This window comes from Cervus canadensis, chromosome 7 (assembly GCF_019320065.1).
Source record: "Cervus canadensis isolate Bull #8, Minnesota chromosome 7, ASM1932006v1, whole genome shotgun sequence".
In the NCBI taxonomy this organism is placed as follows: domain Eukaryota; kingdom Metazoa; phylum Chordata; class Mammalia; order Artiodactyla; family Cervidae; genus Cervus; species Cervus canadensis.
The window spans coordinates 59894806-59914109 of record NC_057392.1 but is presented as its reverse complement, the minus strand read 5'-3'; the positions used below and the strand labels follow the sequence as shown (position 1 = coordinate 59914109).

At 34.2% G+C, this 19304-nt stretch overlaps 1 protein-coding gene across 10 annotated transcripts in view; it reads left to right on the top strand.

Annotated features, from left to right (window-relative positions):
* ATP11B (ATPase phospholipid transporting 11B (putative)) overlaps window positions 1–19304 on the top strand; it is a 110112-nt gene that overhangs the window by 35143 nt on the left and 55665 nt on the right. For 8 of the 10 annotated variants that reach the window (XM_043473636.1, XM_043473633.1, XM_043473630.1 and 5 more), the window contains 9 exons: window positions 9–137; window positions 744–847; window positions 3172–3219; window positions 4692–4772; window positions 5355–5419; window positions 8102–8183; window positions 15565–15715; window positions 16555–16752; window positions 18546–18788. In XM_043473636.1, coding sequence (XP_043329571.1) covers window positions 9–137; window positions 744–847; window positions 3172–3219; window positions 4692–4772; window positions 5355–5419; window positions 8102–8183; window positions 15565–15715; window positions 16555–16752; window positions 18546–18788 — 1101 coding nt within the window. The remainder of the gene's footprint in view (window positions 1–8; window positions 138–743; window positions 848–3171; window positions 3220–4691; window positions 4773–5354; window positions 5420–8101; window positions 8184–15564; window positions 15716–16554; window positions 16753–18545; window positions 18789–19304) is intronic. The other 2 variants (XM_043473629.1, XM_043473634.1) reach the window with 2 other exon arrangements.

Genomic DNA, 19304 nt, shown 5'->3' with positions numbered 1-19304 from the left:
CTTCATAGGTGGGTGATATTGTTCGAGTAGCCAAAGATGAAAGTTTCCCTGCAGATTTGGTGCTTCTGTCCTCAGATCGACTTGATGGTTCTTGTCACGTTACAACTGCTAGTTTGGATGGAGAAACTAACCTGAAGGTTTGTACATGTGTATGTTTGAGTGTGGCTCTTGGTGAACAAAACGTCTCTGGATTATAGTGATATTTTCCTTTGGTTAAGGTAATAACGTTTGACCCGACAAAGGAGAAATGTTTTAAATTACTGTTAATTACTCCATGAAAGCACACATTTTACTTCAAGGTTAGCCTCACATGGTTTAGTCAAGTTAAGAAAAGTAAAAAGTGCTTTGGAGAAACTATAATCTTTTAATATACTGGTGCTTTCTTAAATAGGGGGCACATTTAAATTTTTCTCAATTTTCAAAGTACAGGCAGAAATTTTACTTGATTCACTTTTTTCTCCCTGTTAAATTTATTTGCAATAAACTTTGAGCAGTAAGACTATTAACACACTTACAGACTTAATTTCCTTGTATGCAAATGGCCTTTGTAGACAGGTAATCACAGTAGCTCCTTTTATTGCTTGTTACTTTACATTCTTCTTTCTCTTCTCTTCTGCCATCTAGCTTAGTGATCTCAAGTACAGAATGCTATGATCTCATTTATAAAAGAGATTTGAAATAAATGATGTCTAAGGTCCCATTTAAATCTCAAAACTATGGGCTTTAACTTTTCTTTTTTTCAGACACATGTGGCAGTTCCAGAAACAGCAGTATTACAGACAGTTGCCAATTTGGACACTCTTATAGCTGTGATAGAATGTCAGCAACCAGAAGCGGACTTGTACAGGTATGATGTGAATATTCACCATATTCATTTTAAGTCTATTTACAGATCTCATTTTTTAGGGTCATAAAACATGCAATGAAATAGCTGTTTGAAGACATTGGGGGGAGCAAGGCAGGAGATCAATTAAATGGGGGCAAAGCTAAAAGCAGAATTTGGCAGAATTCTAAGCTGAAGTATTAAAAGCTGTGCTTTTATTCACATGTTCCTCCCTTTTATCTTCTACTTTGGGGTGAACTGGCTTTATAACAATAGCAGTAAACATTATAACTATAATAGTAGTTATGAGGGAAATAAAATTATTTCCTTGGAAGAAAATAATCTAATGGGGTGTGTGTGTATGTATGCATGTAGGCACATGTGTATATGTGCTCCATGAAGGGCCATGTCTTTGTGTTCGTTAGGAACTAACTCATTTTAACACTGTTAGTCATCTTTCAGTGAGCTATATGCTAATTATTGCCATCTATGAAATGGAAACAACTTTAATTATTAAAGAGAAAACTGCTCATTTTTACTCAAAAACGGGTATATAAATCACAACCACATTGTAAATATTGGCTTCAGCTTTTTGTCATTCTCCGCATATATTGGCTTAAGATGTTATCATTAGTCATTGGCTTTTTCAGATCTCTTACATATCTTTGTTCTGAATCCATATATTTATAATGGAATTTTCTCTGTGTGATATAAAAAGCTTACATTTTCATCAAAAACAAAAACAATGTGGAATTTTCCACTTAACTGTAAAAATTTGAAGTTCTGTGCATTTAAATTATAAGATAGATTTAACTGAAGAATTCAGTGCTTTGAGTTCTATATTGCTGTTATTTCTAAGTCTCAGAAAAGGGTGAATTATAAGAGGATTATTGAAAACTAGAAAATGATGCAGCATTAAGGAAGCATAAGATTAATAATGAGATCAAATGTGACTAATGCTTTGAGTGGTTTTGCCTTATTTGAAAAATGGGGAGAAAGTTGAAAAAAGCTTTTTATAATAAGAAATACAACATTTTATTGTCACCACTGAAAGCACCTGACCCCCTGGTCTGCTCTTAATCAGAATACATAATTTATAGCCAAATGTCAAATCATTTTTGAACTTGTATCCCTACCCCCAGCCAGGGTTCTATTCCCAGGCCCAGCATAACTCCTTGAGTGTCAGAATTGTGGATAATTGCATAAAAACTACAATATTCTGCCTTAGGAGGCTGGAAAGCAGAATGGAAAAGGAGAGTGACAAATTCAAGAAAGCCCTGGGCGGAGTCCGAGCAGTAGTTTTTAGAGGGCAAGAAAGGCCCAGGATGTCAGTAGTCACAAGGGGAACGAGATGCTGAGGTCACAATCTGGAGGAGAATGAAGGGTGGAAGAGGCCTGGGCTGGGAAGCAGTCTTGGTTGAGAAGGGGTCAGCCAGAGTTAGAAATCCTGGAGGCTGTGAATCAAAGCGCAGTGGATCAACTCGTCTGACACAGAAGAGTTGGACAGCTGGTCAGAATGGAGAAGGTGACAGCACCGCCCATGACCTGTAGCAGCAGCAGAAGCAGGGTGGGGTTTCTCTCATTCATGGGCCCAAAGACTAAGTAGCAAGTGGATGAGTGTCATGTTGTTACGCTCCATGGAGGCACTGTCCTCATTCTCATTCTGGTGCACTGTCACTAGCCTGAGGCTCCCTGCTACCAGTTATGGTAGAGCAGTCCCATGGTGGTAGAGAAAAAAAGATATGAAGTTGAAGGAAAAGACATGATCATCCCAGGAATCACCTTCCAGCTCCACTAGGAGGTTGAAGACAATGATGGAAGCAGAAATGACTAGCAACTGGCCAGCCTCTAGGCTGTTAATTCCTGCTACAATTTTGATGGCAAAAGTGGGTGAAATAGACCATAAGGAGAGCTAGTGAGACAGCTGTGGGCAGCAGCAACAGCTTATGGCACCAGCCCATATTTGTACATCATCTGCAAAGCCCAGGAAAATCGTGCAGGGGATGGCAGGGAGAGCACTGCATAGTGGGGGAAGGCTTTACACTGCTCCTCCACAAATGAAACGGGATGAAGCAAAAGAGCATGAGAAGGAAAACAGCACCACTGATCACTCCCTGAGAATCTAAGAATACTAATTTTTTAAAGTGATTGATTTTTTTAATGACACTAAAATTTTTTAGTGACTGATTTACCTTTGTAATTTCTAGTACAAATATTGGATCATTCATACATGCAAAAGGTTGGTTTTGTTTCATGTGTAAGAATAGTGCCAAAACTTTAAAAATTTCCACCTATTGATGTCATAAATGTATTATTAGTTTTTTGTAACATGATGAATTCTTTGATAGATTCATGGGACGAATGACAATAACTCAACAAATGGAAGAAATTGTAAGGTAAGAATAAATTTTCCAATCACTTTTATCATTATCCAATCACTTTTAAGTGAAAATTGTTTGGGGAGGGACTAAAATCAAGTTAAAGGGAGATTAGATAAGTAAGCAATGGGATCATGAAGGAGTTGAAAACATTTAACATTTCATCTTCTAGCAAATTTCCAGCAGCAGCAAATGAGATGAGGATGAAGCAAATGCTGTGAAATGACATTAAAATAAGTTAGTAAGATTATTGGTGTACTAGTATTTTTTGGTCTAATAATATTAGGTAGTATTAATAATATTAGATAGTAACATAAAGGAAACACTGGTTCCTGATCATATTCTTACACATTTAAACTACCACCACCTAAGTCTAGAATACAAAAAATGTCTTATGGTCGTCTTCACTTCAGAATCATTCCTCAGAAACTAGAGTACTGGGCAATCTAGAACTTCTTATTTACTCTTTTGTTTGGTTGGTTGGTTGTTTTGGTTTGTTTTCCCTCAATATTCAGGTTAATTTCTGGTAACATACAGGAAAAACTTCTTGTCCTATCAAAGATTTTCTGATAGGGTGAGATTACATTGTTACTCATGCCACAAAGCTGAATTTAGAATAAATCTTGGAATCAACCCTTGAACTTCTAATTAAATTAGCATTCTGCCTATTTTCTGGAAATGTTCAGTTTATACTGGCTGCATAAAATAAGATACTAACAAAGAATTGAGAATTTGTTTTAATAAAATCTTCAAGACAAGCCACCAAAAATACGCATCAGGATGGATTCACATTTTTAATAAAAGTTAACATAGAAGCACGTTCAGTGAACTCTGTGACAAGGTCTTTGTAAGTTTAGGGACCCCTGCTGAACAACAATGACTGGATTTTATTTTGATTTCTATAGTGACATATTGGAATGCTTGTGTGGATACATAGTATGACTAGCATTAAGATATTGTGGCTCGTAAAAGAAAAGATCAACTATGTTAGCAAGTAGAATGGTTTTTTTGGTTTGTTTGTTTGTTTTTTTAAGGGAGCCTTGTTCTTTGCTGAGGCAACCAGAGTAAACAAATGAATTTTTTAATTTGAAGCTTTCTACCATTATATCCTAATTTTATATGCCAACTTGAGCTCGAAGTTTTTCTATTCATTGTTGGAACCAAATGAAAAAGAACTGTAATAAATCTCCTGAATAATTGATTTTGGAATATCCATTCAGTGTGTTCCAAATATATGATCTAATAAAACCATACTTGTTATACATAGCCAAACACCTGGCCCCCTGTATTCATTGGATTTTTTTTTTTAAGTATTTGGGTTTATAGACCTCTTCAAAATTGGTTCAGATTCTGTTTAATTTGGATAACCTTGTATGTATATTTCTGGAAAGCCTTATGATAAGGAATATCAACAAAATTAAAGCTTTTTAATCCATCCATAACAGAGTTATCATTTGCTATCACTAAGAAAATACAATTTTCCTTTCTAGTTATTTCTTCTCGTTTTACATCTCCCTTATGGAGAGAAATTCAAACAGCAAGAAGACCCCATGCTCCAAGAAGTATGCAATGCAAGTAGTCAACTTGTAGTGTTGATCTTGCCTTAAAAAACTACTAACTCACTTGCTATGTTATCTTTTGTAACCTAGTATAATTTTAATTGTGCAGAAAACATGGAGTTATATACGAATCATACTATAATTTATGTTTACATTGCTTTTTTTCTTCACACAACCTGTTTACATTGCATTTTAATTCTGTATTTTCCCTTTAAAAACTGTTTATTGATTTTGGTCAAAATTTTAAAATTTCGTCTTCTGTGAAACATTTTGAAGTTATCACTTAATTTTTTGGTTTTGTTGAATTTTATGTCTAAACTTCTGAAACTAGTGGCTTTCTGATTATATCTACAGGCATAATTTATTTCTGAGTCATTAACCTTAAAATGACTGAAATGCTAAAGCAGATGTTTGTTGTTACAGTAACTAACATCATGATTGACCTAGACAGCTTTATACTAGCTGAGATTTTGGTTTTATTTGAAAGCATTGTTGTAAGTATAGCTTTAAGTTCCTTCTGTCTGCTAAAGATGCCATTTAAAATTTAATTGAATATTTAATATATTTAATGCTTTTGGTTATTTTTCCCCCTAGACCTCTGGGGCCAGAGAGTCTCTTGCTTCGTGGAGCCAGATTAAAAAACACAAAAGAAATTTTTGGTTCGTATATGTCAAAAATTTTTAATAATTTGTTTTGGTGCTTTACATGAAGTATTTTTGAAAGCACAGCATTTGTGTTATTTTGGTTAGATAATTTATTGTCTACGATAATTTTCTTTCAAAGATTGTGTTAATATAATTTTGTGTTGTATTTTTTCTTAATTCCTACTTTTGAATAATAGATTAGAACCTTGCTGTTATATTTTCTTCGTGAATACTTCTGCTAAGAAGAAAATTCTGGCATTTGTATTAATGGTGTTAAGAACTATATTATCTGGCACCATGGTGCAAAAAACCACTTGTATAATTCCATTATAGTTAGATTGGATTGTTAAAACTGCTAGTTCATTTATTCCTTCAGCAAATTCTTACTGATCTGTGACTGTATATCAGATGATGTTTTAACATACACTGACTGGATCAAAGGATAAATAGTGTTCTTGCATTGGAGATCTCAATTCACTGTGCTCTGAGTCAACTCTAGGTAAATGGTGAAGTTAATGGTAACCTTTAGCTGTCAACTAGCTCCTCAGCATTAAGGAATGGCCCGTTAGCTTTTGAGCTCTTCTTTCTCATTCTTTTGTTTTCTGTTAACTGTACTATATCTTATCAGTGTTAGGCTCTCTGATAAAGAAATCCATAATTTTTTAAAAAGGAGAATAATGAGTGTGACAAAAATGTGGAGAGATTGGAACTCTCATACATTGCTGGTAGGAGTAGAATGTTCCAGCTGCTATGGAAAATAGTTTGGCAGTTCCTCAATAAGTTAAACGTAGAATTAGAAACATATCATCTGGCAATTCTACTTCTAGATATATACCTTAAAGAATTGAAGATAGGTGCTCAAACAAAGGCTTGTATGAGAATGTTCATAGCAGCATTGTTCATAATAGCCCAAAGGGTAGGAACTGCCCAAATGTCTATCGACTAATGAGTGGATAAACAAAATGTAGACTTTCCAACTAATCGAATATTACTCCCCTATAAGAAATGCAGTACTGATACATGCTGCAACATAAACTTTGAAAACATTATGCTGAGTGAAAAAAATCAAACAGAAAAGGCCACATATTGTATGATTCCATTTATTTAAAAAACCCAAAATAAGCAAATTCATAGAGACAGAAACTAGATCAGTGGTTCCCAGGAGCTGGGGGGTGGGAATGGGAAATGATTGCCTAATGGGTTCAGGGTTTTTTTTTGGGGGGGTGGTGAACTGTTCTTAACTTAGATAGTGAGGATGGTTGCACAACATTGTGAATGTAACTAAGCACCTCTGAATTAAAAAGGTAAATTGTATGTTATGTGTATTCTGCCACAATTTAAAAAAGGAAACCATAGTAAAGTTTTATGGTTTAAAAAGTCCAGAGAAACCTCCAGGACTTTTAGGCCCTCTCATATAATGCCGTATTTTAACACCTTTCTAGCAATAATGCCTTTCACAGTCTTACATTTCAGGAAATGTGTATTCCTTTAGATGAGTTTGTTGCTGTTTTCCTCAGCATCGCCTGTCTGTGTTGTACCGTTCTGTGTGATTTCTCACATTTTTTTTTTTTTAATTTTATTTCAATACTTTATTTTCTGCTTTTATTCTGTCTTATTGCTGAGCAAAATATGTTGTCAGTAAATTATTGTTCCTTTACAAGTGATCTTTTCTCATTGGCTGATATTAAGATATTTTGGTTCTCCAATAATTTGCAGATTGATTTCTCACATTTCTATAATTTTCTTGGCCTTTATCATTTGAGTTGTAATCTCTGCCTTTAAGGAATAATTCTAATAGTGAAAATTCCAGCACAGATCTTTAGGAAGAGAGCATAATGAATATTGTTCCTCACATCATACTGTTTAGGAACAGGCATAAACATTTATTGATTGTGTTTCTGTTTCTAGCCTTTTTGCTAATTTGTCACACAACCTTGCAACAGTTTTAATGAGGTATTTTTTCCCATTTAAAGATGGAGAAATTGAGACAAGGAAAGATTAAATAACTTGCTCAAGGTTGCAGAACTAAGTGGCAGAGCTAGCATTCAAACAAAGTTCTAACTCCAAAGTTTTTTTTTTTTTTCTTTTTTAATAAGACAGCTCTTACCTAATTTCAAACTGCTCTTCTCAGTTTTAGTCCCATTATTACTGTCATTCTCTTTCATCTCAGAGTCCTTCTCATAGGCACGAGTTTTTAGAACAGCAGTTTCCTTGTATTTACTTCATTTACTCTTGACAGATTTCCATATTATCTTTCTAGTGCTTATGAGATTATGTCTAGACTCCAGATCCTGGCATTCAAGGCCTTTCAAACTGACCCCAATCCATTGTTGCAACCAAATAGAAAGTGCTTTTCCATTTCTGTCTTTGCCCTGTACTTAATGTACTATTTGCTATATCTGTAATGGCATTTTCTGCCATCTTTATCTTTCCAAATTCTTTGCCCTATCAGTTCCAACTCAAGTAATACCGCTTTCATTCAAATATCTCAGTTATAATTCAGGAACAGAATCTATATGCCTTTCTCAGTCAGCAGGCTGAATGACTGGAGTTTCCCAAAAACCTCTGGGACTTAAAGGAAAGCCGAATTCTAACAACTGTCAGTTGATACATTTTCTTAGTTGCTTTCATGCTAGTGAGTACATTCCTTTTGTGAAACATGGTGGAGGATTAGTTTAAGACTGCTTTGTTTTTCAGGTGTTGCTGTTTATACCGGAATGGAAACTAAGATGGCATTAAATTACAAGAGCAAATCGCAGAAACGATCTGCAGTAGAAAAGTAAGAAAACTATTTTATTTACACGTAAATATGACTGTTGATATGGATATTATTATATATATATATAAAATATGTGGTATAAATGTATGTTTCAAGTCAACAAAAGTTGGTGTCCTTGAGGATAGGGAGAGTTTCTCATTTTTATTTAATTCTGATTTATTGACATATAGTTGATGAATAATATTAGTTTCAGGTGTAGTATGTGGTGATTTGACATTTGTATCAATTGTGAAATGATACAGTGAGACTAGTAATCATCTGTCCCTATACAAAGTTATTGCAGTATTATTGACCATATCCCTTATACAGATATTACATCCTCGTGTCATTTATTTTATAACCAAAGGTTTGTACCCCTTAAACCCTTTCACCATTTTACCCATTACCCCAACCCCATCAAGCAGCCACCTGTTTAATCTATGAGTCTGTTTTCATTTTGTTTTTTTTAGATTCCACATATAAGTAAGATCATATGGTGTTTGCCTTTCTCTGTCTGACTTAGCATAATACCCTTTAGATTCATCCATGTCACTGATGGCAATATTTCATTTTTTATGGCTGAGTAATATTCTACTGTGTGTATATATACCACATCTTTTTTATCCATTCATCTATTGGTGGACACTGAGGTTGCTTCCATATCTTGGCTATTGTAGATAATGCTACAGTGAACCTTGGGTGCATATATCTTTTCAAACTAGTGTTTTTGTTTTCTTTGGGTAAATACACAGAAGTGAAGTTGCTGGACCATGTGGCAGTTCTGTTTTTACCTTTTTTGAGGAACCTCCATGTTGTTTTCCACAGTGGATGTGCCAGTTTACAGTCTCACCATTGGTGTATTCAGTTCAGTTCAGTCACTCAGTCCTGTCTGACTCTCTGTGACCCCATGGACTGCAGCACTCCAGGCTTTCCTGTCCATCACCAACTCCTGGAGCTTACTCAAATTCATGTCCATCAAGTCAGTGATGCCATCCAACCATCTCATCCTCTGTCATCCCCTTCTCCTCCTGTCTTCAGTCTTCCCAGCATCAGGGTCTTTGCCAGTGAGTCAATTCTTGGCATGAGGTGGCCAAAGTATTGGAGTTTTAGCATCGGTCCTTGCAATAAATATTCTGGACTGATTTCCTTTAGGATGGACTGGTTGGATCTCCTTGCAATCCAGGGGACTCTCAAGAGTCTTCTCCAACACCACAGTTCAAAAGCATCAATTCCTCAGCACTCAGCTTTTTTTATCGTCCAACTTTTATATCCATACATGACTACTGGAAAAACCATAGCTTTGACTAGACGGACCTTTGTTGGCAAAGTAATGTCTCTATTTTTTATTGTGCTGTCTAGGTTGGTCATAGCTTTTCTTCTAAGGAGCAAGGTCTTTTAATTTCATGGCTGCAGTCACCATCTGCAGTGATTTTGGAGCCCCCAAAAATTAAGTCTGTCACTGTTTTCCTAATTGGTGTATTAGAGTTCCCTTTTCTCCACATCCTCACCAACACTTGTCATTCGTTGTATTTTTGATGATAGCCATTCAGACAGATATGAGGTGGTATCTCATGGTTTTGATTTGCATTTCCCTGATGATTTGGAAAAGTATCCAATTAGATCTTTTGCCAGTTTTTTAATCTGATTGTTTTTTTGATGTTAGGCTATGTGAATTTTTATATATTTTGGATATTAACCTCTTGTCAGATAAATTATTTGTAAAGTTTTCTCTAATTCAGTAGGCTGCTTTTTCATTTTATTGATAGTTTTCTTCACTGTACAAAAGCTTTTTAGTTTGATATAGTCCCTTCTTGCTTTTGTGCCTGAGGAGATGGCAAATATATATATATTTTGGCCATGCCATACAGCATGTGGAATATTAGTTCTCTAACCAGGGATCGAACCTGGGCTCACAGCACTGAAAGCTCAGAGTCCTAACTACTGGACCACCAGGAAACCACCCCTCCAAATATTAAGATCAATGTCAAAGAGGAATGGATGGTTTCTAACATTTCTGCATACATGTAGCATTTTGCACAATGTTTGGCATATTGCAGGTGCTAAAATTATGATTTTAAAATAAATACTGTTGAATAATAATGGAACTCCTTGAGCAGACTAAACCTCCTGCAGATAACAATTATAAAATCTGGGCAGAATATTAATAAACAAGTATTTGAAAGCATTGGAAAGTGATCAAAAACATAAACTGGCAAGGAGTCTACTCCTGAAAAATGACAGCAGCAAAAAGGGGGAGTGCATCTTCTTACCTGAGGGCCCTTTTTACTTACTGTGCTGCTGCACAGGCTGTGAGAGAGCCTGAGCTGTATAGTGTGTAGATGTTAAAGGACGAAGTTCAAAGCTGAAGGAGCAGCTAAAAAGGGAAAAATCATTTAGGGGAATGAACTCCAAAACAGGCACATAAATTCTGCCCAAAGCCTTGACTGACTGACAGAACTATTCATGTACAGGGGAGACTCCAGTGGGCTTGGCAAAAAGTCAGTACCAAGAAGCTGAAAGAACCAAACAGATAATTTTGCTGTTTCAACAGCAGTCGAAAACAGAATTTGATGTTTGAAGCTAGTCAAGTTAACTCCCTGCTGAAATAAAAAGCAGCACTCATCTGAGGAAACATAAAAGAATACAGTCTCTATAATGTATTATTTATAAAATCCAATATGTAGTCAAAAATAAGCAGATATGAATAAGGACCTACTGTATAGCACGTGGAACTATGTTCAATGTTATGTGGCAGCCTGGATGAGAAAGGAGTTTGGGGGAGAATGAATACATGTGTATATATGGCTGAGTCCCTTCACTGTACTCCTAAAAGTGTCAAAACATTGTTAATTGGCTATATACCTCAATAAAAAACTAAAAGTTTTGAAAAATCTTGTATTAATAAAAAATGTAAATAAGTACCATAACTAATATATTGTAATTAAATACCTTTTCATTTTACTATTTGTACTTAGTTTGTAATATGGTTATCATATAAAATTTTTATTTAGTTGAAATTATCAGTAATTTTCTTTATGGTTTTTATGTATTGTGTTTTACTTTAAAAAGGAGTTATGTAAAGCAAGGTTAAAGTTCCCCTGTTTTTTGTTCTGGTAAAAAAACAAAAGCAGACATGTGAAGGAAATGTAACTCATACTCAGAGAACTCAATAGAAACTATGTAGTGATTTAGACCTTGTAATTAGTAGACAAGAACTTGGTAGCAGATTTTATAAATATGTTCAGGAGCCTAAAGGAAGGTGTGAAAGAACATAAGTGAAATCTCAGCAGATTAAATGGAAACTATAAAAGAATGCAGTGAAAATTCTTGAATTGGAAAACATGATTATTGTAATATAAATGTCATGAGATGGACTCAATACCAGATTAAGGGAAGCAGAAGTTGTCAGTGAACTTGAAAGAGCAATAGACATCAGTCTGAAGAACAGAGAAAGAAGATTGAAGAAAAACAGAGTTTCAGAATCATGTGGAACAATATTAAGCTATCTAGCATAAATTTAAATGTGTCCCTGCCCCTGAAAAAAAAAAAGAGCCAAAGGGGAAGAATAAAAATCTTTGAAAAAATAATAACTGATAATTTCTAAATTGCAGGAAGAGAACAGAATGATAATTTTAAATCCAGCATATTAAATCTGCAGACTCAGGCAAAACCTAGGTTAAAGAGAATTTTTTTGCTTTAAATGTTGATGGAGAGAAGAAAGGCTTAAAATTAGTCTTCTAAATTTCCACCTTAAACTAGATAAAAAGAAACAATTAAACCCAATCTGAGAATAAAGAGAAGAAATATTTAAAATGCAGGCTTTAAACAGTAGAATAAAAAACAAGCCATAGACAAAATTAAGAGCCAAAAGTTGCTTCTTTGCAAATATTAAAATGGGTAAATCTGTACCTAGATCGGACAGGACTGAAGCGACTTAGCAGCAGCAGCATACCTAGATAAGGGATCAAAGGGAAAAAGAAGCGGTAGAAGAGAGAAAGCTTAAAAATTACAAAGAGCAGGGATGAATGAGAGGATATCACTGCAGATCCTACGTACATGGTCACTTGATCCACAGATAAAGAAATTAACCTTTCTGTCTCTAGATTTTTCCAGCTTAGATGAAATGAACAAATTCTTTGAAAACATAACTTTCAAAGATCGTCACAGGTGAAACAAAGTCTAAATAACTCTATGTATCAAAGAGAATTATTTTTAAAAATCTCCACACAAAAGCATAGTCTTTTCAGCACAGTGCTGGAACAATTGACATTAATACGCCAAAAACCAAACTTTGACCCTTATCTGTTTCAAAATGTAAGACCTAAGCATAATAGCTAAATCTATAAAACATGGGGGAAAATATTTGTGACCTTGGATTAAGAAAATATTTCTTAGATAAGGAAACGTACAAAAAAGGAACCCAAAGCAAAACTCAAAATTGATAAACTTCATGAAAGTATAATGTTAAGAAAATGAAAAGACAAGCCATTAACTAGGAGAAAATATTTGCAAAGCTCATGTCTTGTAAAGGGCTTGTACCCAGAAGATCCAGTCTCACTACTTTCTTTCAGCATTATCCTAGATCCCTATTCAGTGCAACAACACAAAAACATAAAAGGCATAAACATTCGAAAGTGAGGAGTAAAATTCTCCCCATCAGAAGACACATGACTGGTCACATAGAGAGTTGTAAAGACTCAACAAAAAACTTCTGGAACTAGTAAGTGATACTACCAAGGTCTTGGAATATTAGGAAATAGTAGGAAAATGAAATTTTTAAGAAAATAGTTACATTTTACATTAGTGTCGAGAAAACATATTTAGAAATAAATTTTTAAGAACTTGTGCAAGATCTCTATAATGAAAACTATGAAACATGAGAGATGTTAAAGTCTTAAATAAATGGAGAAATCATAGTAGATTGACAGGCTCAATACTGTTAAGCTGTTAGTTGATATGTAAATTCTTTCATTCCTAGTTAAAATCCTAGCAAGTTTTTTTTTGTAGTAATTGGCAAGGTGATTCTAATCTGAATATTGAAATGCAGTAGCCAAAATACATAGGCAAATACGTAATGGAAACAATCTTTCTTAAGAAAAAAAAAGCTGGAAGATTTACATTGCCTCATTTCAAGACAGTATAAAGCTACAGTAAGTTTTGTATGATTTTAGCATAAAAAGATACTTCAGTAGGTTAAAATATAGAGAGTTGAGAAATAGTCAATAGATTTTCAGCCAAAGCATTAAGTGAATTCAGTGAGGAAAAAGTCTTTTCAACAAATGATGTAACAACAATTGGATATTCAAGTGGGAAAAAAAAATAATAAACTTCAACTCCTGCCTTACACGGTACACCAAAAAAATTTTTAGGATGGATCATAGACCTAAACATAAAAGCTAAAACTATGAAACTTTTAGAAGAAAACTTAGGAAGATATCTTCACAACCTGGAGATAACTAAATATTTTTTAGGACACAGATAGCATAAATAAAAGGAAAAATTGATAAACTGGACTTCCTCAAAGTTAAAAACTTGTCATCAGACTACACAACTAAGGAAATGAACAAATAAGCCACAAACTGGGAGAAGATATTCACAAGATCTATCTTACAAAGAACTTGTATTCAAAATATATAATGATATATTAAAAGCTCCTACATATTTATAATAAAAACAGCCCAGTGAAAAAATAGGAAAGATGTGAACAGATATTTCACAAAGGAGAATATACATGTGGCCAATAGGCACATGAAAAAGTGTGTATCATTAGTCATAAGAGATACGAAGTAGAACGACAGATATCAAGACATGTATTGAAATGGTGAAGATGGAAACAAGTGAACGTTCCAATTATTGGCAAAGATATGGAGCAGCTGGAGCTCTTCTAAGTAATCTGTGGGTCAAATAGGAAATTTCAAATAAAAAATTTTTAAATACCTAGAAATTAATGAAAATACAACAATCATATTTTGTAGAATGTAGCTATGGCAGTGCTGAGAAAGAAATTTATAGTACTTGTATTGGGATTCTCTAGAGAAACTAAGCCAGTAGACTATACCTCAGTTACATATAAGGGGAGATTTATTACAGGAATTGGCTCACGTGGTTGTGGAGCCCATGACGTCTCAGTCGGCCAAATGCAAGATAGAGACCCAGGAAACTCGGCAGTATAATTCAGCCCAAATCCAAAGTCCTAAGAACCAGCAGCTCTGATGTCCCAAATCAAGAAGAGACAGAATTTGTCCTTCCTTCACCTTTTTTTGTTGTTGTTCCATTTGAGCCCTCAATGAATTGGATGATGCTTGCGTATATTGGGGCTTCCCTGGTGACTCAGACAGTGAAGAGTCTGCCTGCAGTGCAGGAGACCCAGGTTCAATCACTAGGTCAGGAAGATACCCTGGAGAAAGGAATGATTACCCACTCCAGTATTTTTGCCTTGAGAATTCCATGGGCAGAGGAGCCTGGCAGACTACAGTCCATGGGCTTGCAAAAAGTCAGACATGACTGAGCGACTAACTGCCTATATTGGTGAGGGCATATGTCTTTACTAAGTCTACTGAACCAACTATCTCTTCCAGAGACACCCTCACAAACACATCCAGAAACAATGTTTTACAAGCTCTCTTGTTAGCCTGGTCAAGTCAACACAAAAAATTAACTGTCACAGCACTAAATAATAACATTGAAAAAGAAACACCAGTGACAGAAACTGAAATTTAAATTATGCCATTTGCAGTTACCACCCCCAAAGAAGTACCTAGGTGGACACCTAACAAAATCCATATAAAATCCATGTGCTGAAAAGAACAAAACATTGATGAAGGACTTTAGAGATACAGTATGAAGCTTGCCCAGTGAAAAGAAGAGGGTTTTAAAGTCAATTCATGACTTGTATGATTTGGGGAAATCTACAGAATGATTTTTGAGTTTTGGTCACCATCTTTAAAAAGGATGCAATCTCTTCCTCACAGGTTTTTATAAACATTAGACAAGCTTGCTTTTTGTTTAACATAAGGCAAGTTAGTGGATGTGACAAAAGTTTTATAAAATATCAATGCTATACAAATATTAGTTATGTTTGCACATAAAGTAAGATAGGTCCTGAAAATGTAGAAAATCTTTTGATCATTGTTTCCAGCAAAATAACTGGCCAAAACTGTCATTTACTATAAGCATTTTGAACAGTAGCTTAACTATAGTAAATATGGTTGTAATCATATGTATCTGTTCTTTTATTTCTAGTAAATAGATTCAATTGAGTGGTCATGAATTGTGTCATTTAGATAGCTATCATAATATCTTATATATTTAATGTCTTATTTAATACCAATAATAATTTCCAAACAAATGAGTATAGTAACGTGTTATTAATGCATTTTATATTCTCTTTTTTTCATTTCAGGTCAATGAATACATTTTTGATAATTTATCTAATAATCCTTATTTCTGAAGCCATCATCAGTACTATCTTGAAATATACATGGCAAGCTGAAGAGAAATGGGATGAACCTTGGTATAACCAAAAAACAGAACATCAAAGAAATAGTAGTAAGGTATTTTATGATGCTTTTGACTCTGTTATAAAGAAAATTTTATTCTTTGGAAATTTTGTATCTTTTAATGTTTTGTAGTGTCTTCTGATAGGAGTTACCACTGTCATCCCCTAAAAGTATTATTGTTGAAGGATATCAAAAGGATATTGCATGTGAAGAGTAGCCAACATGTTTGTACTGGTACGCTTTTTACATTTTAGGACATAAGCAATTACATTCCCTATGGCATAACTAGAATGGTTAAAGAAGATCATGAAAATTTAGATTATCTGTATTGGCATTCCATTTCAGTACTAGATATTGAAATTTTTATTCCATTTACTGTATATTATAGATTAACTAAAGAGTAAATTAATTAATTTTCATTTCTATCAGAGTAATTCACTGGGCTTCCCTGGTGGCTCAGCAGTTAAGAATCTCCACCTGTGATGGAGGATACGCAGGTTCAATCCTTGGGTCAGGAAGATCCCCTGAAGTAGAAAATGGCAACCCATTCTTGTCTAGAAAATTACATGGACAGAAGAGCTTGGTGGGCTACAGTCCATGGTGTTGCAGAGTCAGACCTGCCTGAGCAGCTGGGCACAGGCTTGCGCACAGGCACAAAAAGTAACAAATTAAGTAATTTGTTTTTAACCTTTTTTTCTTTCTCTTTGTTTAAGATTCTAAAGAGCAGTAAATGTGTTGAAAGGACAATTTGATAAATGAATTTCAACTCATGAGGCTATTCTGTTTCAGAATATAGTTGATAGTCTATTTAAATGCTTAACTGATTATTTTCTTCAGTGATGATAAAGAAATTCTCATATTTTTTCTTACCAAAAATCATTTTTTTCCCACAGATTCTGAAATTCATTTCAGACTTCCTTGCTTTTTTGGTCCTCTACAATTTCATCATTCCAATTTCATTATACGTGACAGTGGAACTGCAAAAATTTCTTGGATCATTTTTTATTGGCTGGGATCTTGATCTCTATCATGAAGAATCAGATGAGAAAGCTCAAGTCAATACTTCTGATCTGAATGAAGAACTTGGACAGGTAAAAATGATCCTTTTGTTTTTTTAATTTGTTATTTTTATCAAAACAATAAATGTACAAAGACTAATAAAACTAAGTATTACAAAACTTATGCTAAAAAACAGCCCCACTTTCTTTGCTCCACAACTTATTTCTTGTTTCCCATTTTGAAATCTTAAGCTGTTCTTCATTATTTAGCACTGTATTTTTATATGGTATTCTTTCTGGATTTTTAAAATTGAGACATTATTTACTATGAAATACAAAGATATAACCCTTACACTATTCCTTCTACACACATACCCAGACATATACCCACTTTGCCTCTCCATAGCTCCCCAATATTGTTAAATCACAATTTGGGATTTAATAAATATTCACTTATTGACATTATTAGAACTGTTTTGTTATTGTTTATTAACTCCTAGTTCTGTCTGTGTGCTGTGTAGTACTATATTTACATTTTTCTTATGTATTTTGGTTTTGTTACACTTAATTGTTCTGTTTTTCCATTCACTTAATTTTCATTTACCACAAACAAATCTGACAAGTGTATGAACCACCTCTCCACATATTCAAACACAGCAGGTAATCTAGGATTTCCTTTCTCTTTTTTATTCTGTTGCTCGCTTTCTCTTTTGAAACCTTTCATTTTTCTGCTTTAATTTGGACTTCTTTCTGGGCCAGCTTCTCAGCTGTCACCCTGTTTACAATCTTCTCTTTGTGGAATGAATCTGAAATTTTATGATGATACACCTTGGTGTCTTTTTTTTACTCCTTTGGGCAAAGAACTCTGAGTCCTCTTAATCTAGAAACATGTCCTTCGCTTCTAGGAATTTTCCTTATTTCTTTGGTAACAAGTTTTTTCTGTTTTGTGGAATTTTATTTCTGAAATTTTTTAATTTGGGTGTCAGACCATTTATCCTGATTTCCTAATTCTCTTTGACTTTGAATTTTCATTTCTGTGTTTTTATAATATGCTTTCTGGGAGAAGTCATGCACTTCTATCTTTCCACCTATCTTTTGGTTTATTATAATATTTTAAATTTCTGATATTATAGTATATCAGAACAGTGTGTTTGTTTGGCCCTGCCCTGTGGTTTGCAGGATCTTAGTTCATCAGTTCTACTGTAATGTGACATATCCATTCCTAAAAATCATTGTGCTGTGCAAAATTACTTAGTAAAAACCACAGGGTTTATGGGAAAATGGGATTGGGGTATAACAAAAACTTTGTCAGTAATACATTTAAAATGAAAAGAGAGGAACCTAATGACAACAGTACTTGCTAAATTATTAAGAAATACAATAAACATGGTGGATACAATAAATAAGTAGTACAATAAATAGGGCACTTTATCTTGAAAAAGACCTAAAAGTATACTTTTAGAAGTGGCCATCAGAAGTATTGCAGCTGGTTTTTGTTTGTTTTTTTGAATTTATTTATTTGGCTGATGGGTCTTGGTTTTAGCATGTGGGGGCATGCAAGATAAGATCTTTCAGTTGCAGCATGTGAAATATAGTTCCCTGACCAGGGAACTATTTCTGTTGTTTGTTCAACAAAAACTATCAGTCACCTCTATAGATAAACGTGACCCTAAAGATGCCACAGACTTAGAAAAGTATATAGATTTTAAATGTTTTGTGTTATCCTGTCTCTGTGGCATCATTAATTATTTGTAGTCTCAACATCAGTATATCAGTGTTAATCGGTAAACAACATCAGGAGACAGAGGGCAGCTTGTTGTTTGTTTGTTTGTTTTGTCCAATATAAGACCCTGAACAGAAAAGTTTGTTTTCTTTTCTCTCTCTAGGTGGAGTATGTGTTTACAGATAAAACTGGTACACTGACAGAAAATGAGATGCAGTTTCGGGAATGTTCAATTAATGGTACAAAATACCAAGAAATCAATGGTAGACTAGTATCCGAAGGACCAACACCAGACTCTTCAGAAGGAAACTTATCTTATCTTACTAGTTTATCCCATCTTAACAATTTATCTCATCTTGCAACCAGTTCCTCCTTTAGAACCAGTCCTGAAAATGGAACTGAACTAGTAAGCAATTTTTAAATTAATAAATAAGAATCTCATTTGAAATAGTAATTCTTTGTAGTTGGGGGGTTGTAGAAGAAAATGTTTTAAGTATTAGTGGGGAAAGAAATATACATTTGAAATGTTTATACTTTGGTTCAGCACTGAGAATTTATAGTCATAAGCCAGCTTAAATTGTCACTTATTATGTATCTACTTTAGTTCTCTAGGTGTTTAAATAGAGACTAGGTTAAGGAAAGCACTTTTTGCCTTCAAGTAAATAAGACTTTATTAAGGAACAGAGCTTAAATTGATTTAATACCTTTTCCATCTCAATTCTGCCACAAAATAGTTTTCACCCTTACTTGCAATTTGGTTATGTCTACTAAAAAGATAGTCAGATGTTGAAGGGTCATAAGCAAACATGACGTCTTAACTCCTTGGAGTCAGAAGCAGCCAGCTAGCTATTACTTATGCAATTCAAGATTATAGCACTCTTGTTCTACATCTTATTTTATCAAATTACAAACTGTATTTATT